The sequence below is a fragment of the Mus pahari genome, chromosome 13 (genome assembly GCF_900095145.1).
Source record: "Mus pahari chromosome 13, PAHARI_EIJ_v1.1, whole genome shotgun sequence".
NCBI classification, from domain to species: domain Eukaryota; kingdom Metazoa; phylum Chordata; class Mammalia; order Rodentia; family Muridae; genus Mus; species Mus pahari.
In genome coordinates, this window is record NC_034602.1 from 17,484,873 (window position 1) to 17,511,295 (window position 26,423).

At 40.5% G+C, this 26,423-nt stretch overlaps 1 protein-coding gene across 6 annotated transcripts in view; it reads left to right on the plus strand.

Annotated features, from left to right (window-relative positions):
- Cobl (cordon-bleu WH2 repeat protein) overlaps positions 1-26,423 on the plus strand; it is a 227,255-nt gene that overhangs the window by 95,391 nt on the left and 105,441 nt on the right. For 3 of the 6 annotated variants that reach the window (XM_021210378.1, XM_029544956.1, XM_029544958.1), the window contains 2 exons: positions 441-538; positions 4,555-4,629. In XM_021210378.1, the coding sequence (XP_021066037.1) occupies positions 441-538; positions 4,555-4,629 (173 nt within the window). The remainder of the gene's footprint in view (positions 1-440; positions 539-4,554; positions 4,630-26,423) is intronic. The other 3 variants (XM_021210380.1, XM_029544957.1, XM_029544959.1) reach the window with 1 other exon arrangement.

Here is a 26,423-nt window from a genome sequence, read left to right on the forward strand (position 1 = left end):
CCATTAGTCACATTCTTATTTAACCAAGTGATAATATTCTACTTATTTTTGACTAGCTAAAATTATAGTTAAAGTTAACGTCTCTATCTTTAATGCAGCTATTGGCAAATATAAAACAACACAGTTTGCACAAGGCTTCTCTTGAAAAGCATCGCTATTGACCATCCATTGATTCAGTTCTTTTCATCCTCTACAAGGGCAAAGCCACTCTCAGAGAAAATGCCGCCTTAGTTGTTAAAAACCTGTATAAGAACATCATGTGATTTCCCGTGGACCAAAGGGCTTTGAGGTAGCATGGAAGGCTTTGAAGGAAACCATGATGACTTTCTTCTTAGAACTAACAGATTAAAGGATTCAGTTAAGGTTTTAACAAGTGAAGTACTTAATCTCATGTTTCAAATGCTGAAAAATAACAGTAGTACTTTTTTTTTTTCTTCCAGAAATGTTTAGAAAATCATCACTTGGCAATGATGAGACAGATAAAGAGAAGAAAAAATTTCTGGGATTTTTCAAAGTTAATAAAAGGAGCAACAGTAAGGTAAGTCACATGCAAGTGACTCTGTGGGATATAAAGGAGTTTCTTACGCTATTTCTACTGCACTGTCTTGGGATTTTTAAAAATAATTGTATTTAGTGATGCTGATTCTTCCCTGAAGGCTTAAGGCAGCTGTTTAAGGTGACCGTGTTTACTCACTGGTAGAGCAGAAAGCCTCTGAGCTCTCAGCCACATCTTGTGGAGTGCTCGCATTCATACAGACTGCTGCCACACTCAGTACACAGCCCTGGGGGATGTGAGCAAGTGAACCTTGCATTATTAATTTTAAAGATCATGGTTATTGTCTATGCAAATGATTCCAGCTTTCCAGCTTAAAGTATGAAGGCATTGCAGTCAAGACCATTTGCATCTGTTCTGGAACTGCCCCATTTTCCGTAGTTTTTTAGATGTTTCGGTTTTTTAACCTTTTTAACACTACTGAAATCACAGAACACTATAATTGTTTTTTGTCTTGTTATTCTTTGCTCAATAAGTCTGTATATTCATAATAAAAATGCAATATTATATAATAATTTAAAGTCATACTACAAAGAGTTAAAATGAAGAGATTTATTTTTCTATTCAATTTAAAGAGGCTCGAAATCATAAATACCTTCCAATTATCTGGCAAAGAACAAAATAACACTATTATGTCCTTTTAATAAGTGTATTTTACTAACATGTAGTATCTGTTCCTTGCTAATAAGTGTGGCTCAAAAATACAAAGTTGAGGCTAAAGTAACAACTCAGTGAATAAGAGGGTTTGCTTTGTAAGCATAAAAAACCGAGTTTGGATCCCCAGCTCCTTATAGAAAGCCAGCTACATGTGCATGTGAGACACACATACACATGCCACACATACATTGTTTTTACAAAGAAAAGACCAATATAAGTAATTGACATCAACACCACTCTCTGAGACGGGACAGTCTCTCCATCTGTGAGGTGAGGAAGCCTCTCCGCTCAGCTTCACAGACTTTGGCTCTTCCCTTCTGAGCCTACAGATCAGAAGGGAATTGTGGGTTACCCTGTGCTTGCTGGTGGTGGCGCTATAACCTAAGGTGCCTTCCCTGGTGTCCTTGAACTACACCGAGCTCTGCCCAGCTGTGGGGGCAACCAGCACATTCTACTTCACTGCTGCATGAATTTCCAGACACTGGACAACAAAGCCCTTACATCCTTAGAGATTTCACATCCTGTTCCTCCTTCCTCCTGAAACCTTGTAATGGTATTCTCATTCTGCTTTGTGAAGGATGAGGTATATAATTATATATTTTGTGCTCTTTATCCTGTTTGTCTGTGTTCTTTGAAAACTGGTGCTCAGGGTATGTCTCATTAGTGAGATCTTTTTATTCTTAAGTAGCTCACCCCCCTCCTCCTCCTGCTCTTCCCCTTCGTTTCCTGGCCTCTTCCTTTCATGTCAAGTATAAATGAAATTAAAGAATCAGAATTCTTTAGGGCTCTTAATTGTGTTTTTGTTCCTGGTATTGTTTAGATGAACTTGCCGGGACTGTGTTTTCTGCCGTCCCCTTGGTTACCAGTTCATAATAAAACCCTAATTCCCCATCCCTCACCCTAGATCTAGCTGATTCTGCAACTCCCTCACTGAGATGTAGTTCCCAGCAGATAAAGCAAAATATAAGCGTGGGGAAGAACTTGGTTTAGCTAGTAAGGCAACTGTGAAAGCTTGGGGTTTAGAGACCCTCTAACTTCTTTTATTTTAATTTTTATTTATTTATATTCCAAATGTTGTCCCCCTTCCTGCTTGCTCCTCCAAAAGTTCTTCACCCCATCCCCCTTCCCTTTTGCCCCTGAGAAGGGTGCTTCCCCACCAACTCCACCCATCCCCCTCATCTCCCTCACATCCCCCTTCCCTGGGGCATCAAGCCTCTACAGATATAGGCACATCCTCTCCCACTTAGGCCAGACAAGGCAGTCCTATGCTACATATGTGCTAGAGGCCCCGGACTAGCCCGTGTTCTTTGGTTGGTGGCTTAGCCTCTGGCAGCTCCCAGGGGTCCTTGTTAGTTGATACTGTTGTTGGTCTTCCTGTAGGGTTACTATCCCCCTCAGCTTCTTCAATCCTTCCCCTAACTCCTCCACAGGGGTTCCTGACCTCAGTTTAATAGTTGGGTGTAAGTATCTGTATCTGTCTCAGTCAGCTGTTGGTAAAGCCTCTCAGAGGACAGCCATGCTAGGCTCCTGTCTGCAAGCACAACACAGCATCAGTAATAGTGTAAGGGTTTGGTAGCTGCCCATGGGATGGATCCCAAGTCGTACCACTCACCGGATGACCTTTCCTTTAATCTCTGCTCTGTTTTTGTCCTGCATTTCTTTAGACAGGAACAATTCTGGGTCAAAACTTTTTAAGGTGGGTCGGTGGCCTCATCCTTCCACTGGAGTCTCTGTCTATCTGCTGGAAGTGTGGAGACCCTCTACCTTTTGACAGTGGGAAGGGCAAACACCAGGAACCCAGGTCCTTTCAGGGAAAGAGTCATTGGTGATACACAGTCTGCTCTGTTCGTTATAAAAATTTCTCCTTATGCAATAGCTTGTCTTTTCTGCCTTGAACTTCTAGGGTCATTTACCACATTTTATGTACCTCATCTTTCATTTATTACTGCTTTATTTACATGTATTTTTGCTCTAGACATCATCCACTTACTTACTCAGCCCTGTCTCTTCTGGGTTGCTCAGTAGACGGGGCTGAGTGTGTTATGCATATACTTCCTAGCTCTTTGCCTCTATCCTTGCTGTCATTAGAGATTTTTGCATGCTGAATGCATCCTTACCTAGTGTCCCTAGAAACCCGAGAGAGAAGATCATCATTGTACATCAGTATGGTCAAGCAGCTCACATCTTTGTAATTTAGTCAGTTATACTGATAGTAAATGCTAGAATGAACACCTGTCGAAGTCCTTGATGTCAATCATCCATTCACATTGCAATGCTTAGCAAAGTGTGACTTTTAATTTCTTCATCTATAAAAAGCACTTTGAGTAAGTAACTTTAAAACTATTCTTAAAATCATGTGGCATGATAACAGACAGGCAAGCTTATACCTCAGTACAGCATAAAATCCAAGAATGGGGCCTTAGGAAGGCATTCAGACTGAAGTTATATTCTAGTGTGTTGCCTTTAAGGAAGAATATGCATAGGTGTATATAGGTGAGTAAATATGTATGCCCATAAAAATGTTAATAAAGTATATACCTTAAAGGGACATAATTATGGCTGAGGCAAGTAAGGACAGATGTTTAATATTTTAATTTTTAATGCATGTCAATTATGTATCACTTTTGACATTACTCATTCTCAAGCTAGTTGTTTCAGAAACATTCCTAAATGTCAAACTAAGATCTACTTGAAAGTATGAATTCTTGGGTTAAGTTCCTAGATTCTCATTAGGAAGCTAGGGGATCAAGCTTTCTAATTCGCTCTCCCTACCTGATTGTGTTGTGGATGGTATATTGTTGTTTGCCTTGTATGGATAGAGATGGAATCAGCTGTTTGGCAAATGGTTTTTTGTGTACACTAAATCCATTAACTACACAGAGATTAAAACTTGAAATATTTTTAAGACCCGGTTAATCAGTTGATTTGCTATTCTAACTTTGCCAGTTTATATCCACTACTATTTCTAAATTGGATATTTTTTAAAAAATAAAGAAATGCTTTGGGGAAAGCAGAAAAAATATTTTTTTCCCACAAGTTGTGGATTCAGTGGTTGGCTTTTGGAATGAGGGAGTGCTTTGGTGTTCTAGTTCAAAACAGTGTTCTAGTTCATAAGGTAGAGGAATGGGTATGGACTCTGCACCCTCCATTGCCCTCAAGCTTGGCTGTGCTACTGTTTGTTTGTTTGTTTGGGGGTTTTGTTGTTTTGTTTTTGCCTTTGTAGCTGTAAGGATACCTGCTGTTGCTGGAGTTGATGGTGGGGTGCGTGTTTGTGCTCTAGGCTGAGCATCTTGGTGCATGTTTGTGTTCTAGGCTGAGCATCTTGGTGCATGTTTGTGTTCTAGGCTGAGCATCTTGGGCTGTCAGGTGCAGATAGTGATGAGGACCCCGCGAAGTCAGCATCTGGAGGGGACTTGAACGTGAGTACTTAATCCAGCGGGTGCTTCTGCTAGCCAGAGCTTCTCATTGCAGATAACAAAACTGAAGACTACCTTCAGTCTACCCTGTTGCTTGGTGTCTAGAGGCTGCACATAGTTTCGTGTACTTATTTGGACAGTGTTCAATATTTTAGCTTCTGCTCTTCTCTGTTCCACTAAGCATGAGCAGGAGAACCTCGCATTAAATTAGGTAGATTTACACTTTCTGAAACTTTCCCCACACACTACCAGGAGTAGGCTGATAGTTTACAGCCACTGGCAACTCGGATTTATTAAGCTCTGTAACTAGACTTTCTCTACAGAACCCAGAAAGGAATCTCTTAAAACTCCATTTTCCCCACATTTTAAAATTGGCATCTTGAAAGTTTTCTTATATGTTAAATACCCAAAACAGTATAAATCATTGCACCATATGAGTACTTATATTTTGAATATTTTAGTAAAAGCCTAATATTTACCTCTAAAATTTGTCTAGACAGGGTGTAAGGGGATGGCTCAGTGCCTGGCATCCACACATAAAGATAGGAATGGCTGCTTTGTGTGTCTATAACCCCAGTGTTGGAGGATAAAAATGAGTAGATCCCGGAAGCTCAGGGGCCAACCAATCTAGCTGAAATGGCATGCTCCCGGTTCAGTGAGAGACTCTGTCTCAAAAGAAGACGGTATGAATGACACAGCAGGACATACAATGATCCTCTGGCTTCTGCTCAGCCCATTCACTAGACTCTACACACATGCGCTCATGCACACGTGCACACACAAATTACCTAGACAAACTCTCCATGTCATTAATGATGCTACACTGATACTCTTAGTTTGCACATCAAATCTTGTTCTATCCAGTGTGTTTTTGATACTTGAAAATATCTCTTAACACCTTGAAATAAAGTCTGACCTAGAAATACTCATCTACTTTTTTTTATTTCTGTGACTATATAGCTTTAAATTTGAAAACATTTTCATAGATTGTTTTGTTTTCCTGAGATAGGGTTTCTTTGTGTAGCCCAGGCTATTCTGTAGAATCTATTCTGTAGACCAGACTGGCCTCAAACCCGGAGATCTGCCGGCTTCTGCCTCCTGAGTGCTGGGATTATGGTTGTACACCCCCATCATCTGGCTAGGTTAAGTTTTATGATGATTTCAAGATAAAATAAAGATATTAAAGTTTTTGCTTTGGAATCATTAAACCCGAGGAGTAAATTTTTCTTGCAGACATTTCTTAATAAAATAAAAGATGAGTTGTCTTTCATCCATTCCACTGATCCAGAAAAGTCACAGTATTACTTCGGTACATCTTTCCACATGCACTCACATAAACTGAGGAACATGATCTATGAATTGTCTATAAGGGTGGAACAATTTTGCCACATCACCACCATTCACTTCTTTAATGTCTTTCCATACAACATACCCCAAAGCACAGTGACCTATGGTCAAAAATTATCTTCCAAATTTGTTCATGGCCAAAACTTGGGAGCCATTAGCTTTGTAGCCACACTGGAATGGGTGATTTCTGGGAGGCTTAAAGGAAGAGAAATCTGTATTAGCATTTGTCAAATGCTCATCACATTCACTGTTCTTTTGTCAGTGGTTCATTTCTAAACCGTATGTTTGTAAAACTCAAGGTCTTTGTAATAATCTTACTTTCTACTAGACTTGGCAAACAAATTCTTAATGATTTGTATTGTCATGGAGTATAAGTTGGTTTTTTTTTTATGGTCAAGAGTATAGAATTTTATTTGAGAACCGTCTTAGGCTTGTTCTTTGTCAAGGCCTGGGGTTAGTGAAAGTCAGCTCATTCAGACTGAGGAAAATGCCTGTCATCTAAGTTAATTGGTGCAGCGAGCCTAAGAAAAAGTCAAATTTACCTTAGTTACAAAAGTCCAATTACAACGTGAAGTTCAAGGAAATAAATAAATATGTGCCTCTGGCAATTATGTACTTCTGCCTCTAAGCATAGCTGTGCTGAGACGTACTCATCTGCTGTGTGCACTTGAAAACACAAGTTCATGCTCTGACCTCACGAGCTTCCTCCTCTCGATGTCCTTACTTTAATGTACTGTGGGAACCAGATTTCCACCTTCATTATAGCCACCTCTTTTTGTTGAGTAAGAATGTTTGCAATTCTGAAGATTTAATGCAATTCCAGAAGCTCCATTGAGCCCAGGGACACACACTTGCTCATGCCTTTTCCCATACAAATCACATCAGACTGAATAGAATTATGTAATGATTTTAAGGAAACCGCTTCTGTTGTAGTCTTGAGTAACTTCCTACATGAACTAATCGCATCAGCCAGGCATTGTGTTTGTTTTGCTATTAAACAGACTTAAATCAACAGAAGATGTTTTGTGATGGCCATAAATGTATTACTCTTTCAGGCTTGTCTTTCATCAACCTGTTTTATCCCAGAGATGTTAAAAAATGTCTTCTAATATTTCACATACTCAATAAACAAACTGCTTATATTTGAGTAGGGAACCTATTATATCCAAGGGCTTTCATCACATGTATTTGAGGCTATTATATAACCAGGTAGTAACTTTTCCTACATTAATGAATGGTAGCTTAATTTTGTAGTAGGCATTGCTAATTTGTGTGAGCTATTTTGATATACATAGGAAAAATAATATAGTTATGACGTGCATGGCTAGCTGGCTAAATAAGTAGATGGACAGGTAGATGGATGGATGGGATGGATGGATGGATAGTAGATCAATAGATAGGTAGTTGAGTTATAGATAAGAGATCCTAGGCAGAATCTTTATAGGAAATATTTGAAGCATTTAAAAAATTTAGGATCCCGCAAGTATATGTGACCATAGATCTGTTTATGAAGACAGAGGGCACACTTTTGGATAGGTTATTCAGTACCATTGTTTCAGTTAGGTTTGTTTTAGAACCAGTTAAGTTAATTATAAAGTTAATTATAAATAAAAATGTAGTTGGAAAAAATTAACAAGCAAGAAGATCCAAGAAAACCTGAAAAGCCTGAGGAATGAAAAGCCTTACTGATCTTTTCAAGTAGACTCTGAAGCTTTGAGAATTCTAGCAGGTAGCAGCGATGCAGTAGGAAAATATGGAGCCAATTGAACAGACAGTACAGAACACAGTACCATCAACTCAACAGCAAGGGCAGTGACCATCAATAAGTGGGGTTGGGAATGACCATGAAGAATAAACATTGTCATGTTCCCAAGCATACACCAGAACAAATCCAAAGATCACAGTCTACATGTTCATATTGAAACTTGGCATGTGACCACCAAAAAACATGTGTGAACAATTTTCTAACTGTGGCTCAAACTCAAGTCGCGCTAATGAGAACATTAATAAATTTGACTGTGGGGGGCAAATCTTGAATGACAGCATGAAGAATAAAGGCATAAGGAAGCAATCCAGGGAAAGAGGAGGGGCAGTGAGAGGAAATCTGGATGTGAGAATAGTATAGAAACTGTAAAACTCCGAATATTCCATGGAAGAGGGCCATAGAGAAGGCATCTTTAAGTTGCTAAGTAGGTGGGAGTGCATAGACAAGGCAGAGAGAAAACCGAAAATAGTTGAAACTTAGTCATGAAAAATACTACTTATATTTACACTGAAATTCTCTTTTATTACCTATTAGATAATAAAATTTTGGAAGTTCACCCATCACCTCTTCTGGCTAATCTTTGGGGACTTGTAAATGTGCTACTAAGCAGAATATAAAATACTATAGCATTTAAATTGGAGAATCTGGTGATATCTATCCAAACTATAAGTAGATTTATTATTCTTTGCATCAGAAATCCTACAAATAGAAACCTATCAATCATAAATATCCTTTGCCAGAGTTTGTGATGATTCGGGAGACCATTTTTGCAGCATCATTTGTAATAGCAGGAGCTAAACAACACCCAGGGGCCCTTCAGTGGGAGACTGAGAGGTTAAACAACCATGATTCAGTATGATTGAGGACTGCAGACTTGTGAGGGAAGAAAAAGATGATTACCTATGGATATGGAGTAATCTCTGGGATATGCGGTTTCTATTAGAAAAATCCATGGATAATAGTGTAATGTAAAAACAAATAATGTAAAACAAAGTCTGAAAATGAAGCTTTGATCTGTTAGGTTAGCCACTCATTTTGGAAACAATGGAAGCCTAGGACTAGATAGGCCGACTTGACCTAGCCTAGTTGTATGATCTCTTTTAATCTTCCTATCACAGACACAGAAAAGCCCTACTTCCAGAAGTGGATGATTGATCAAATCTGCTGAACTTGTTGAATCCATTTGTGCATTTCTTAAGAACACTGTGCTACCATTTCTTGTCACTTTGCTGTTGTCCCCTTGCCAGCAAGTACACCCTTAACTGACCAGAGGGCAGGATTCAATTGCTTCAGCAGTTGGGGGTCACAGGAGTCCTCATAATGTTGTATGTTCTCTGAAGGCAGCTGTTCCCCCTCCTAGTTATACTGTGTTGTCTGTGTAGACTGCCAGCATGTAGATCCAGTGATAAGTTGCAAGTGATCCATCTCTTGATTCCTAATATTCCTAGGCCCTGTGAAGGACTGTGTATTGCTTTACAAGCTGTGTGGTAATGGCTTTGTGAGTCTTGGGTACTCCTCTCCCATTGGGCTGCTCTGAGTCTTTGCAGGGCTCAGATAGCACCACCCATGGGAAGCCTTCTGAAATGGTGACCACAGCGGAGCCTTATCAGAGAGGCTGCAGGTATTGTTGATTGCTTTTTCTTGAGAAGAAAAGCAGTATGGATGTAGATGGTCTGCGTAACCCTCTTCTCAGACAAATTCAGTTTCTGTACATTGAAGTTTACTTTGTTCCAAGGTTTAGCTTCCTTTGTCATTTGTAGCCCGTAAACTATACTTAGTACCTTTCTAATCACTTCGAATGCTTTTCTTGAAATCCCACACTTTCCAGGAAGATCCTCTTTCTCTGCCCACCCAGGGGAATGTACTTCAGAGAACTTGTCATTAGTGAAGGAACCCTAAGCAAGGCACAGACCTTGTCTAGAATTAGCCATAAGATATAATCTACCTTTAACAGTCCCCATCGTTTGTTTAAAAATAATTTCTATAAATGCACCAATCTAAAATTCATTAAGAGCCTCATTGATACTATAGTCTTGCTACCATGAAGCCAAAAGCTTTTTGATGAATGTGTCAAAGAATCAATGATCAATGATAAGTAATATTGAAATTAGAGACAGTGTATTCATGTGCTTTATTCAGTTCACGGGACAAACTGTGATAACATGGCATTGTCTCCCCTGTGCGGGCAGAGCCTCCTGCGATATTTGGCATTGGGTTTCATATTCAACACTTGCTGTAGTCTCCACCCTCAGGCTGATTTTGTTGATGCCAGACGTTCATGACTCCAGAAAATATCAAGGAAGCCCATGAACCCAGGACAACTTGGGAACAGTTATTAGAAATACCGTCTTAAAGAAATTCTGTCAGATTTCTCATGCATTCCAGCCTGTCTTCCTTCCCAGCTGCCTGGGTAAGACAATGAACTCCTAGAGGCTGCCGGAAGCACATGTGTGGAGCTGACTCCACCACATGGTGTCAGTGTTCCCACAAGTACAAGGAGTCAGGCGTGTCCTAGCCTGGAAAAGCTCAAGATGTTTCTGGAACATTTGCAAATTGCTAATAAGAAAATATACCCTGAGGGCTGAGCCCTGTGCTTGTAGAGTAGAACTAACTTTTGTTAGAAATCAATTTTGTATAGACTGTATCTTTATATTACTTATTCAAAATTATAAAATGAATAGCAGATGGAAATTTAAAAATATATTTTTATTTATTCTTTGAGAATGTCATACAGTAAATTTTATCATATCTACCCTGCTCCCCAACTCTAACTCCTCCAAGACCATAATGCCCTCTATCACTCTGAACTTAATCCCCCCTTAGACTTTTTACCCACAGAGTCCAATTTGTGCCTCTAATATGTGGATGAGCAGACTGGGAATCCCAGCAAATGCTTCCAGTCACCAAGGTTTCTTGTCACTTTGAGCCTTTCTTAGTGGTGGAGTCACTTTACCATACACACAGAATGGCATGTTTCATTTCTTCCCCCCTTCATTTAACATCATATGCTTAAATTTTTTTCCCTGTTTTCATAGCAGTGATAAGGCTGGATGTGATTCCATAAAAGGAAGTTGGGTATTCAGCTCAGTGGAAAGCCCTTGCCTAGCATACCAGACCCTGGGGTCCATCTGCAGTGCAGACAGGGAATGAATGACTCTGGGCAGTGTCTGTTGGAAGCTGGACGCTGACCTCATAGAGCTGCCTTTCTCTGTGTTGGGTGGATTCAGAATCACCACCACCCAAAGTCTTTAGGGGAAGAAAGCAATGCTGAGGAGGGGGACACAGTGCAGGCTCTCAGCCATTTCTTGATGAAGCTTATGTATCTGTCACTCCTTGCTGTTGACTCATGCAGTCCACCATTGTCTCCAAAACTGGTTTCCTTTGCAAGGTTTCTGTTTGTTTTGTTTTTTAATGGAGCTAGCAGAAGAATTAGTGAATCAATGCATCTGGGAATGTTATGGCTTTCAGAAGAGACTCTGTTACTACATTGATTCCCAGGAGGGCATGCCCCTGCCAGAAACAAATTCCATACCCTCGTGAAGCTGTTCAGCTTTGCATTTCTTTTCCCATGAGTCAGTTGTGAAACACTTATACACTAGAGGTATATAGACCTCAATACACAGTTGAGAGGAATTATCACATATTGTTTCTCTGTACTTGTGAAAAGTTGTAATCAAAATGTTCACATTAGGCTGATGCGATGACTCAGCATGCAAAGGCACTTACTGCCTGGGTTCAATTCCTGGGACCCACATGGCAGAAGATAAGTGACTGCACATGTTGTTCTCTGTCTGACCTCCATATGTGTCCCTCCATGAAATAACAAACGGGAAAATCATATTAGAAATAAAATAATCATACTATGCCCCTCCTCGGGCCAGTGTGGAAGCCGCTACAGAGATATTTATGTTTAAAGCTTTGGCGAATTCTCCTCCCAATGTTTTTGCAGTGAGAGCTCAGATTAGTTCCCCTTATCCAAAATACTTGGCAGAAGAGATATCTGCAGTATTTGTGTTTGGTTTTCTAGCTGATAGTCCTTAATTTAAAAGTTCAAAATCTGAAAGGCTTCACAGTGGGAAACATGAGCATCATGCCAGCACCCAGAACATCTGGAGTGTCAGAGTTCCTTAGATCTCTAATTGTCCAATTAGAGATGCGTTTATCAGCATGTGTTACTGAAGTAACATATCTTAAGACAGGGAGGTTACAAAGATGGCTGGGGGGGAGGGGCTGGTAAAATGTTTGCCACACAAGCATGACTGGGTTCAGACTTGCCAGCACCCACCCCTGTTTAAGTGTGGCAGTGTGTGCCTATAATCCCAGCACTGGGAGGGAGGCAGAAACAGGAGAATCCCAGGGACGCTTAAAAGTAAAGTGGAGAGCAATAGAGCTCTACCATTCACGTGTGGTCTCTGCATGCACTCCCACACATGTGCACATGCATGTTAAAGTCAGAAAAGTAAGACAATCTGGATGCCTGTCCTGTTAAGTACATGATCTTGTGTTCCTTCTCTATAAATACTCCTTGTCTCTGTCACTCTCTCTGTCTCTGTCCCTCCCTTTCTCTCTTCCCTCCCTCTCTCCCTTTTTCCCCCTTCCCTCCTCCTCTTCCATTTAAAAAGTGGAAAGGTTTATCTTAGGTCACATTTTGAAGGTTTAAATTCATAGTTGATTAGCCTGTTGCTTTTAGGCTTATATAAGGTAGCTGCTCATAGGGAAAATGTTTCAGAGACTACTCATCTCTTGGTGGCCAAGAAAGAAGAGGATGAAATTCAAATTCCCCTATCAAGGCTATTCTCCTAGTGATCTAAATTGTCTTCACTAAGCTCTATCTTGATGCTACCACCTCCTACTAAGAAGTAAGTCATGGGCTCTTAGATGTTATTCCACACCCAACAATGGCTGATGCTTAGTATGTAATACTTAACTTGCCTGAAAAGGTGATTCACCATAGTTAACACTGAGTGAAAAAAGAAAGCACAGAGTTTTAGCTTCTACTAAAAACATAATATTTATAGGGATGTTGGGGGTAGAAAATGTCCCTTTTAAACACGAATTTCCCCTCCGTTCCCTTAAAGAATGATCTGCTAGTTCTCACATCCTTAGTTTTTCCTGGCCCTTCTCCCTATTCTTTAACAAATGGATATAAAGCTTGGCTCTCTCTCTTGGCTGCATGTTCACTGATTTAAGTTGCTTCAGATACTAGGGAGGGGTGACTTGAAGATCACTGGACCCATGGTCATTTCCATCCAGGAAATGGAAGTTCTGTATTACCCATGCCTAAACAGAAACCTAGGATGCTCTTTGCCCCCCTGGGCTACTCCTCCACCCTTAACCCATCATCGGAACATCTGCATCCTGCAAGGAGAACACAGAACCTCACATTGTGGCACAGCCCCTTTGCCATCGCCTTGCCAGGGCTGATTCCCCCACCTTGCGCACAGTCAGTGCAGCCACCTTGTAACCTTGGGTTTGTGATCCTGATGCAGCTCCTCTACAGCTAGAAAGATGCTGTCTGTCACCTCCTTGGCTCAGGGCCTAGCAGGTCTGGCTACCTGGGCAGGGTACTTCTTCCTTGGACCTCCCCACTTCTTTAACCTCACCTCTTCTTATGGTGCTCCTGCAAACTTCCGGCTTGTGCCTTGATCTAGATCTGTTTGGAGACAGGCTTCTTTTCACTATGGCTTCTTTTCAGATAATTGTAGAATCTTTGTTCTGCTCATTGCTCAGCACCTATGCTATCTCAAACTGCTTGCTATCTTGTTCTAATCCTCTGGATTTATTTTCATTTTGTACCCTGAGAATAGTAGGCGCTGGGCCAGCGTACTGTGCACAGACTTAATACAATGAGTTATTTCTTCCTGCAGATGTCTGATGTTGGGTTGTATGCCTGCCAGCTCTCTTGTCTACTTTCTCCCTAGGCTAAGCAGCCAAGGCAGATCAAGTAGGGCAGTTGTGTGTTCACTGGCAGTGTCTAGCCCCAGCTTTTCTGCAGTGCTGGAGTGAGTTCATCTCTAGTGTTTGGGACCTGGATCAGGTATCCTGTGACATGGATGTCCACTCCTACAGCATCTTTCAAAGCTCCCAGAATTCCCTACTGCTGCATTTACCTTCCATTTTCTTCCATATAGCCAGATTTTGTTGTAACTTCCAGGTTGAATCATGTTTTATTGATTTTTTTTTTTTCATCTTAAGTGAGTCCCAAATTGACTTTATCTCCTACCGTGAGCAGTGGTTACAGGCTGTGGATTCATGACTGAGAGGACTCAGAGATCTTCAGCATCCTATTCCTGTGCGCAGGCTCCTGAGGGTCCTTCTGCACTTTAGAAATGCTCCTAGCCCCAATTCATACTGTTGAAGATGAACAAAGCCTCCCACCCATCTCCCACAGCTCACAGACAATATTTAGTCACATTTATATTGTATCTCCCCCACCCAGGGAAAGGACATTTTTTTTTTTTTTTTTTTTTGTTTTTTTGAGACAGGGTTTCTCTGTATAGCCATGGCTGTCCTGGAGCTCACTTTGTAGACCAGGCTGGCCTCGAACTCAGAAATCGGCCTGCCTTTGCCTCCTGAGTGCGTGTGCCACCATACCCGGCCGAAAGGACACTTTTGAAACACATATTCTTTAACCAGTATTCATAAACAGTACACCGTATTTTTGTATAGTTTAACAAGTGAAGACTTCTTTATTTAACCAACAAATGGAAATTATATAACTTTATCTGTACAATATGATGTTCTTATACAAATAGACTCTGTGATATAAGCTGAATCAAGGTAACATCTCTATTAATATCACAGATAGTTTCTATGGTTAAAGCTTTTCAATTTTCCATCAGCACTTTTCAAGCATATAGAACATTTGTTAAATACAATAAATCTAAATATTATTACCATGAAGTATAATAAGTCAGCTTTTCTGAAGTGATGATTTATTTTCTAATGTCTGGTCTTGATTCATGGTATAAGAACAGTTAATATTGATAGGGTAAAAGATGAGGGAGAGGGGACAGAAAAACACCTGAAGGAAATAACAGTGTAAAAACGAGGAAGAATGGCCAGCCACCCCGCAGTAAGCATCCACACAGCCATGCCTCCATGAGCCTTCCTCTTCATGGCCTCTGGTTCAGTCTCACTTGCTAGCAGCTGACTGAACCGGTGCTGATACTGTGGGCTTGAGGCTATGGTGCTGAGATGGAAGCCCATTCTCCACACTAGGGGTCCACTCCCTCATAAGGAGTGGGTCACTCCCAGGGGAGAGGAGGGAAGGTCTGAACACATAAGCTCAAGTCTTCTCTTGCATTCCCACTCTGAGTCTTCCCTGAGGGGAGTTCCAACTGAAGGGGACATCTGGACTTCCAGCCCAAGTGTAGAAAAGTTTAAAGGAAATGGAGACAAATGGCTAAGAAGTAAAATTTCCAGTTCTTCTGCCATATTCTTTTGTGATTTGGAAGCCCTCCCTTACATGTTTAACTTTAGCTATGTTGTACATGTATGTGTACATGTGTGAGCATGCACCTGGGATGTAAATATGTGTGGGAAGGCTGGTGTTAATGGATACTACTGGAAACACACATCCAGAGATAGGCTGAATGTATGATCTATCATAACTCCATATTTGACCTCCACTGTGTGGTGAGATCAAAGAATTCTTTTTATGTCACAGTCAGAATGACCGGCTTGTAGCTTCGCTAGGAGTGCTTTCCGCCGTGGATGAAGCCATGCACCTGTAATTAGAGAGCAAAGCTCCTTTGAAGGACGGCTTCCCATAAAGCTATGTGATAGTTCCTGCCATGCCCCCCATGGAGCTAGGTGTCTCCTTTTGGGGTCATAACTGGGTTGAGCCTTCAGAAAGGATATTTCTCCAAGGATGACATTGAGATTCAGGCTGAGATAATTTGGTAAATTTGGACAATAACTACTTCATGTATACTCTGGGGAGATTCTTTTATTTTTTTGAATGGAAGAAAGATCACAAAAAGTAAAAGGGTAAGAAAAGAATTGTTTGACTTCCTCACTTGAAAACATAGTTATTTATTGTTATTTTTAATGTATTCCAACTTTTACCTAAGGATTTTAAGTAAAACTATACATTTAATCATAGTTCCTTAGTTACTTTATTGTCTTTGATATTTGTTTTCTTTTAGCATAATGGATTTCTGTCTTGGACTAAAAACATTTTATATGTGTTTATTTGTATGTGTATGTATGCGTGTGTTTGTATATGTTTGTGTGTGTATGTGTGTGTCTGCATGCATGTGTGTATTTGTGTGTGTGTTTGTGTTTTAGTATGTGTATATATGTGTGTTTCTATATGTATATGTGTATTTGTGTGTTTTGTATGTTTGTGTGTGTGCTTGTTTATACTAATATGTGTATCTGTGTGTGTATATGTGTTTTTATGTATGTTTCTCTTTGTTGTATTTATATGTGTATGACTGCATATGGAATTATAGGTGTATGTCTAAGTGTGTGTATCTATGTATGCTTTCTATGTGTATGTATATGTGGTTTTTGTGTGTTTATATATGTGTGCGTATTTCTTTGTGCATGTGTGTATTTATATGTGTGTGTATGAATGTGTGTGTTCTATGTGTGTATATTTGTGTTTGTGTGTGTTTATATGTGTGTGTATTTATATGTGTCTCTGTGCATCTGTGTGCATGTGTGTATCTCTATGTGTTTCTGTGTGTTTTATATGTATGTATATGTGTTTGTGTTTGTGTATTTACATGTGAGTGTATTTGTAAGTGTGTATGTGTGTGTCCATGCATATATTTATATATGTGTTTTGTGTGTGTATGTGTGTTTTGTGTGTGTGTGTGTGTGTGTGTATGTGTGTGTCTGTGCAAATTATGAGGCTTCTTTCAGTCTCACTCTCTATTTAAAGTGATTTGACTCTGCCTTGTCATGTGCAGATGGAAAGGTATTGAATGCTGGCAATTTCCTAATTGTTGTAGGTTGTCCTCCAGAGAAATCTTTATAAATGGATCCAGAATACATGCTTCAAGTAAAATCTAAACAACTCAAATAGATGACTTAAATATCACTAGGAAGGTGCTGGTCTGCTTATGTTCCATTAAATCAAGTATCGACTCTATTTAGTATATAATACTACATAGATATCTCCTTCTAAGTATTTAATAACTTGAGATGAGGAAGGAAGTTTGGACTATGCAGAAAAAAGCCACAAACTCTCATAAACTATGTATACAATTATTTGTCACTATTATAGAACTTTATTTTCTGGGTATTGTATATCAGTGACACTGCCAAACAGTGATACTGAGTTCCTCATTCCAGCCATCTACATGGGTGTGATTATGCCAAAATCTACCCCTGCTTTTTGTTGTTTTGATTATCTTTTGACTTCAATAACCAATTGCAGCCTGCTTTTTCTTTTAAACATTGGAACCACTTGGTAGTACATAAATAAATGATTTTAATGCTAAAGGGCAAGCACCATTTTCCATTACTTTTTATGAATATTACTGTTATTAATCCCAATTGCATTAAATAGTGCAGAAGCTAGAGTAGAACCATTAATTACATGTAATAATATATTCAAAGTATAGACAATGAGAACTGATTTTTGGTCCAATTTGTTAGTATTTGTATCCTAAAGCAGGTCACAGTACTTCAGCAAAGCTATGGTGCACACAGAAAAGAAGGGATTTATTAATTCTGAAACTTCTGTCACAGTTGGATAGCAGGTTTTAATGCAGAGATCTGGAACAAGGCTTCCTCCTTAAAAAGACAGAGCAATATACTCAATTTTTACCTTGTGTTCAGGGAAAACTGCAAGTACCCATTCGTCTCCAGGAACTACCCTTTCCACCCATGCGGACTGATGTCAGGATAACCAGTGGGATAACAAGTGAGCTGGACCCAAATGTCACTGATGACCCCAGCTTCACTGCAGTGTTGAGAATGCTGGTTCTCAGGAGGCGGAAGCTATCTCATGGCCTGCAGAGAATATATATGGCAGAAGCAGAGGAGGGAAGGCACACAATCTAATGCTTTTGCTGAATCACCAGGACACTGTTTTGTTTCTGCTTGTTTGACTGGTTGGTTTTGTTGTTGAGTACCATTCCCCCTGGTCTAGTGTTTCCTTTAAAATATCACGTCTTCCACTGACCACTGTAATGGCAACTGTGTGACCTTCTTTCTCTGCTCTAGAGCCTCTCTGCTTCATGGCCTCACTTGCTAACTACCATGAGGTCTATTCTATTGTGGTTCACAGTTACTGCTCTGTTTTTGTCTTCTCAGATCCAGTGGTTAACCTCAATAACTTCTACTTAGGGAAGTATCATAAAACTGTGTCATGGTCTTCTTCGGGTTTTCATTTCTAGGCTAACGTCCATGGCATTCAAACAACCTCTCACAGAGACCACCATAATAGAGAAAGATAGGCTGCTAAAACAAGTGTGTTTCCAAAATCCAGAGACTGAGATCAGACTCTCTTATAGTGCCTAAGATGTTGCAGTAGTTAGACATGGAGGCAGCAGCCTCTTAGCAGACAAGCCAGTTTCAGGATGACCCTTGTTGGGTGTCTCTCTAGAGGTAATAAGCCTGGAAATACGTGTCCATTTTTTTGGGACAGAATTTAATTAAGAGCACAGGTGTGTTCTTTTTTTTTCTCCATTTTTATTAGGTATTTTCTTCATTTACATTTCAAATTCTATCCTGAAAGTCCCCTATACTTTCCCCCTCCCCCCACTCACCTACCTGCCCATTCCCACTTCTTGGCCCTGGTGGTCCCCTGTACTGGGGCTTATAAAGTTTGCAAGACCAAGGGGCTTCTCTTCCCAACGATCTTCTGCTACATATGCAGCTAGAGACTCGAGCTCTGGGGGTACTGGTTAGTTCATATTGTTGTTCCATCTATAGAGTTTCAGCCCCCTTCAGCTCCTTGGGTACTTTCTCTAGCTCCTCCATTGGGGGCCCAATGTTCCATCCGATAGCTGACTGTGAGCATCCACTTCTGTGTTGCCAGGAATTGGCATAGCCTCACAAGAGACAGCTATATCAGGGTTCTTTCAGCAAAATCTTGCTGGTGTATGCAATAGTGTCTGCATTTGGTGGCTGATTATGGGATGGATTTCTGGATGTGGCAGTCTCTGGATGATCCATCCTTTTGTCTCAGCTCCAAACTCTGGCTCTGTAACTCCTTCTATGGGCGTTTTTTTTCCCCAATTCTAAGAAGGGGCAAAGTGTCCAAACTTTGGTCTTCCTTCTTCTTGAATTTCATGTGTTTTGCAAATTATATCTTGAGTATTCTAAGTTTCTGGGCTAATATCCACTTATCAGTGAGTACGTATCGTGTGAGTTCTTTTGTGATTGGGTTACCTCACTCAGGATGATATCCTCCAGATCCATCTATTTGCCCAAGAATTTCATAAATTCATTGTTTTTAATAGCTGAATAGTACTCCATTGTGTAAATGTACCAAATTTTCTGTATCCATTCCTCTGTTGAGGGACATCTTAATAAGACAAAAAGGCCACCAACAGATTGGGAAAGGATCTTTACCAATCCTAAATCAGATAGGGGACTAATATCCAATATATATAAAGAACTCAAGAAGGTGGACTCCAGAAAATCAAATGACCCCATTAAAAAATGGGGCACAGAGCTAAACAAAGAATTCTCAACTGAGGAATATTGAATGGCTGAGAAGCACCTGAAAAAATGTTCAACATCCTTAATCATCAGGGAAATGCAAATCAAAACAACCCTGAGATTCCACCTCACACCAGTCAGAATGGCTAAGGTAAAAAATTCAGGTGACAGCAGATGCTGGCAAGGATGTGGAGAAAGAGAAACACTCCTTCATTGTTGATGGATTGCAAACTTGTAAAACCACTCTGGAAATCATTCTGGCAGTTCCTCAGAAAATTGGACATAGTACTACCGGAGGATCCAGCAATACCTCTCCTGGGCATATACCCAGAAGATGTTCCAACTGGTAATAAGAACATGCTCCACTATGTTCATAGCAGCCTTATTTATAATAGCCAGAAGCTGGAAAGAACACAGGTGTATTCTTAAACACCTTTTGTATAGCTAGAAATGAGCCTGGGAGATAATAGCATTTGGCTTATTAGCACAGATGCTGAGATAAAATAAAGGGAGAGGTGTTGGGTGTACAGCTTACAGAACCACCATTACTTTTGTGTGAATTGAAGTTGCCCAGATCTCCTTTCTATGTCTGCCTCTGCTGTCCCTCACTTCCCTTTCATGGTGACAACTGAGTGGAAGATTGGAAGAAATATTTTGAGTTTAGCAGCTACTTTGCTAATTCACTTTGTAGGAAGATTAAAAACTTGCCTATGTGGTTTTAAGTAATTGAGCATGCTGTTAAAAACAGCAACAACAAAGACACATTCAATAACATTTTTTAAAACACCATGTAGTTCTAGGCAGCACCTCAGCAATGAGTTATTATCATTTATGAAAGGTAGGATGAGATGCTGTTTACACACGTTGTAGTCTCAGAGATTCCTGCTGATTTCTATACCATTCTAGCTTATGCAAAAAAAAGTGTGCTGGTAATTCAATTAACAATAATAATTAATTACTAGCAAGAAAACAAACTCCACAATAATATGTTAGAAAGCACAGTAATATAACCTCAAAAGAAAGATGAATTTTCATATGACTATTTATCCATTGGGTGTCTCTTAAAAATGGTCTATATTTGGTAATATTTGGTACATTCCAGGACACGTAGAAGACGGCAACCAGAATCTAGAGTCAAATCTATGAGTGTGTAAAATTAATATTATGAACACAAAACTATAGCAACTCCCTAAGGATTTTAACATATATAATAATGAGCCTTCCTTTTTTTATTAGATATTTTCTTTATTTACATTTCAAATGCTATCCCGAAAGTTCCCTGTACTCTTCCCCCACCCTTGCTCCCCTACCCACCCACTCCCACTACTTGGCCCTGGCCTTCCCCTGTGCTGGGTCATATAAAGTTTGCAAGACCAAGGGGCCTCTCTTCCCAATGATGGCCGATTAGGGACATCTACATATGCAGCTAGAGACAGGAGCTCAGGGGGTACTGGTTAGTTCATATTATTGTTCCACCTACAGGGTTGCATCCCCCTTCAGCTCCTTGGATACTTTCTCTAGCTCCTCCATTGGGGGCCTTGTGTTCCATCCAATAGCTGACTGTGAGAATCCACTTCTGTGTTTGCCAGGCACTGGCATAGCCTCACAAGAGACCGCTATATCAGGATCCCTTCAGCAAAATCTTGCTGGCATGAGCAATAGTATCTGGGTTTGGTGGCTGATGATGGGATGGATCCCCAGATGGGGTAGTCTCTAGATAGTCCATCCTTTCATCTTAGCTCTAAATTTTGTCTCTGTACCTATATCCTTTCATGGGTATTTTGTTCCTTATTCTAAGGAGGAATGAAGTATCCACACGATGGTCTTCCTTCTTGGTTTTCTTGTGTTTTGCAAAATGTATCTTGGGTATTCTAAGTTTCTGGGATAATATCTGCTTATCAGTGAGTGCATATCTAGTTAATCCACTACATAATGAGCCTCCTAACGAGGGCTCTGATCCATGTTCTGTTTGCTCCTGCTTGTCTATACTGAGGAATCTTAAAGCCCAGCTCCAGTTGTAGGTCTGAGCTGGAGAACACTGGTGGGTCAGCCAGAATATTTTCTTTTCGAGCCAGAGAAACAAAAATGCCCCTCAGCCCATCCCCATCCTCTGTCCCTCCAAGGCTATCAGGTCCTCCCTGCATCCATATTCCAAGGAGAGGAGAAGATGCTGCCCCTAAGCTGATTAGTGCTTCCATTCACCTGCTTATAAAGCTCCTTTCAATCTCAGGATATTTGTTGGCCTTTGCCATCTTCTCTCTTCAACAAAAGACAAAAGTACTCCAGGAATCTAGAGGCCAGTGAAAAGCTTATCTTAGTGATTTGACAGCACTTAAAAAAAAAACAAACAAACCTGGGAAGCCTTCAACATAGGAATTGACAGTTTATTCCGTTTTCTCTTGCTTTTGGCTAGGCAAATGTGCTAAGATGTTGGAGAGAGAGATGGTTTCTATACAAAATTAGTGAATGCTGCAGGAATAAATGGCTGGAGCAGCCAGCAGGACATTCTCATGAGACCAGACTAGGGGGTGGAAGGTGAATCTTGCCACCAACTACATTTGATTCATACTAAATCCCTGGGTCATCTGAGAAGTGGGAGGCAGTGCAGCTGTTCCACAGCCGTGGATGTAAACACCCTTCTACTGTGGCAGAGACTAGATTTTTTGACTTACAATTGAAATGGCCTTTCTTCTGAAATTCTTTCCTGAACCAGAAATTAGCTGCTACCTCAGAGCAGTTGCCATGCCTACTCTTTTGCCTGTGCCTAGCAACCAGTCCTGGAACATTTTATTGCAAGGACAGCCTTACCATTTCAGATTTTAGCAGTTTCCTTAAACACTGTCTAAACCTTTATAGCAAAGTTGCAGAGTGTGTAAATTGAACATTAATGGGTTGGTTTTTTTTTTTTTTTTGGGGGGGGGGTCAGAGTATATTTTCCCAACGATATTATGATATGTGAGCTAGGCATGGCTATAAAGCCAGATCAGATTACTGAAGAAATATCTGCTGATGTCCCTGGGTTAAAGTATGCACTCAGGCCCCTGCAGGTGCTGGTCTTGGTGTGCACGCGGGCGGATAGCTCTGCTATGGCCCCAGCATGCCTTGCTGTGAGTTCTTGGTCATGGTTTCAGAGAGACTGATTAGCACCTTTTCTGCTTTTTCAAAAAAAAAAAAAAAAAAAAAATGACCATGCTCATGTCTTAATCAAGGACGCTTTGGACTTTGGTCTTTTAATCTTTTTCTAGTGTGAATGCTTTTCATTTTATATTAAAGCCTGGTAATACTTGAAAAAACAATAGAACACGGTGGTCATTATTGTAGGTAAGATAAAATTGATCTTAAATATCTTAGGTAACTTTTTGTTTGTTTGTTTGTTTGTTTTTTTGAGACAGGGTTTCTCTGTGTAGCCCTGGCTGTCTTGGAACTCACTTTGTAGACCAGGCTGGCCTCCAACTCAGAAATCCGCCTGCCTCTGCCTCCGCCTCCCGAGTGCTGGGATTAAAGGCGTGCGCCACCATGCCCGGCTATCTTAGTAACTACTTGATTGCTTTATAATACTATTTCATGAAGACTACACACTGTCTTATTAGAAAGGCTTAGTCTTTTAGGGTTTTTCTGAGATTATAATATGATTACTTCATTTCCCCCTTTCCTTTCCTTCTTCCAACATCTCCAACATACTCTGCTTTACCTGCCTCTCAAATTTGTGGTTCTTTCTTCATTAATTCATTAATTCTTGTGTATATTTGGTGTGTATATATAATTCATTTATAAGTGTATAAGTTCTATTTGCTTAGTTTGTGTAATGTTGCTTGTACATGTGTTCTCAGGGCTGACCATTTGGTGTTGCATAACAATCAGTGTGCTCTTGGCTGAAGAAGACCGTTTCTTCCACTCCCAGTATTCCTTAGTTGCCTGTACTTCTTTGTGTACGGTTGAGGCCCTTTTGTCTGTCACTCATCCATGTTAACATTTCTATTGTTGTCCTTGTTCACCTCATTTTTAGATCATGTCAGTGAGACTTTATGGTTATAGCTTCTTATAGTCCCAGGATGGGTACATTTGTGTCACACATACCTCGGTGGTGACCAATTGCTCTCTAATTAGACTTCAGATCTGCAAGAGGGAAATCCAATATGGTATTAGAAACCTGTCCAATTACCTAGGGCTAGTGAGGTCAGGAATCTTGGAGAAGAACCTACAGCTACAACTTTATTAAACCCACATAGGCTCTCACTGCATTCTAAATACTTGTTCCTGAACCCACAGAGAAGTGAATTCTTCACCTGTCATCAAAGAAGCTTATCTTTGCAACAGACAGAAGCCATTGCAGAAAACCACACAGAACCAAAGTGCAGAGCTGGAGAGCCCAGCTCCAATGGAAAACAGTTTACGAAAACAGGTCCTACACCTAAGACTCAGGGGACATTGTGAAAGAGGGGGCAGGAAGACTCACAAGGCAGAGAGAGGATCAGGGCATTAAATCTGTTTCTTAAACCTCAGAATGTGTTTGCCAGTTTCTCTGCTTCCCTAGCTAGGTCATCGTCCTGTGAAAACTCTGAAGAAGGCAGACTAGGTGTGGTAGGTGAGACTTATCTTTCTGTAGGGTCTGGAAGGGGATGTCCACATGTATCTCAGGCTCAGTCATGTAGTGTACAGTGGGTTAGAGACTGGCGCTAACAGACAAAATTCATATAGACCTTGGTTTTCTGTGATTTCATGGCATAAATCAGTGAAATTAAGGTTAGAAAGTTTTGGGTAAGTTCAGAAAACAAGGGGAGTCCAGACCTCATGGTAGTTTGTACCTAAATGACCTGAGAACTTTGGTTAGCTCAGAGATTCTTATTCTATTTTGCTCTGAGGATATTTATTGGTCACATCAGTAAGGGGAGAATAGCTAGCGCTATTTGGGGATGGGAGGCTGGTGACTCTCATCTCTAGTCAAGGGCTCTCTATCACTTCAAGATTCAGTATCTAAAAGTTTCCACCTAAGTTCATGTCTGAGGAGGTGACATCCCAGCTCTAAGACCCAATATTTTGTGTGGGAAGAAATAGAGCACACTCCCCCCAAGCCAGTAACTCTGAGTTCTGGAGCTCAGTGTCACTCCTTGACTTTGATTAGCCATTGTTGGTTTTCGTCTTTATAAAGAACTAACTAGACTCTTTGTGAAATGACACATAGGGTTTGTTTCCTTTTTCCCACATCCAGTCCAAAAGGCTACAGAGCAATTCTGCTTCCTCCTGGAGAATTGCTTATCTTTACACACTCCAGCAGGGAGTTGTTAACATGCTGAGGACTCCCCCAGGGAGTTGATAGGATGTTGAGGACAGTCAAGGTACCTTAGGGTGACTGTGGTACCCTCTGGCAGTGCTGTCTGTTGGAGGTCTTACTAGCATACTGAATGCTCGGTATCCTAGTCTGAGATGAGAACAGGAGACAGACAACTGTCTACCTGACACCTGGAATTGAGTCAGAATCTGGGTAGGAGCTGGTTCCAGGCGCCATGCGAAACCTGCCTGCCATGCTAACACAATTCAAGGTTTAAAATTAATTTATAAAATCTTCAAAGATATTGTTTTTAAATTTATTATTATTATTATTATTATTATTATTATTATTATTATTATTTTGGTTTTTCGAGACAGGGTTTCTCTGTATAGCCCTGGCTGTCCTGGAACTCACTTTGTAGACCAGGCTGGCCTCGAACTCAGAAATCCACCTGCCTCTGCCTCCCAAGTGCTGGGATTAAAGGTGTGCACCACCATGCCTGGCTTTAATTAAAAATTTTTATTCAGCAAAATAAATGAGATTCATGCAATAAAAAAAAGTTACTACACAAAACACCTTTTAAAAGACCCTCCAAACTGAAGGGGTCTGCAACCCTATAGGTGGAACAACAATATGAACTAATCAGTACCCCCAGAGCTCGTGTCTCTAGCTGCATATGTAACAGAAGATGGCCTAGTCAGCCATCGTTGGGAAGAGAGGCCCCTTAGTCTTGCAAACTTTATATGCCCCAGTACAGGGGAATGCCAGGACCAAGAAGTAGGAGTGGGTGGGCAGGAGAGCAGGGCAGGGGGAGGGTATAGGGAACATCCGGGATAACATTTGAAATGTAAATGAAGAAAATATCTAATAAAATAATAAATAAAAAACCCTCCAAAAATTACTACATGAGGAAAATAACATAAAGGAACACTTAAAAAGATATAAAATACATATTTTATTGAAAATTATACAAAAGGTGTCCAATAAGCATATAATAACAAAGAGCATTAAAATTCAAATCCAAGTGAAATATTCAGTGCTTTGGGCCTGGAGAGATGGCTCAGAGGTTAAGAGCACTTGCTCTCTCACAGAGGGCTTGGAATGGTTTCCTAGCTCTTATATGACAGCTCATAACTCTCTGAAAGTTCCGTTTCAGGGAATCTGGTGTCCTCTTCTGACCTCCTTGGCCATCACACACACATATGGTACACATTTATACATGATCAAACCAGACAGAATGCCAGAACTGAGAAGAGGAAGTGGATACAAAGCCCAACCTCTAACCAAGATGCTATTTGCAATTGATATGTCTTAGAAAATGTTTTAAATGAAATGGCTACATAGAGCCTCATACAAGACACAGGACACTTAAAATACCAAGGTAATTTCACAGGCTTGTTTTGTGATTACTCAGGCAAGCATAGTTAGCAGTGAACACTAAGGACAGAGGGAGTGAAGGCACATGATTAGATAGGGGAGATGGAAGAGAAGCAATTTTGGATGCAGAATTGTGAAATGCATTGTTCTGAGAATGGTATTCGTGATACTGGGATGCCAAGTAGTACAGAGCTCTCCATTGAGTGAAGCCAACCTCCCTAATGAGAGAGAGCATGCGAGCTTGTGCCTATACTGTGTGTTAAATATGTACAAAGTTGTGTGTGTGTGTGTGTGTGTGTGTGTGTGTGTGTGTGTGTGTGCATATGTAATCAGCTGACTTTATATATAAGTAAATTAAGCAGCTTGGATGATCCTGGTGTCTATGTTTCTGGCTACATGCTACTGGCAAGGAAA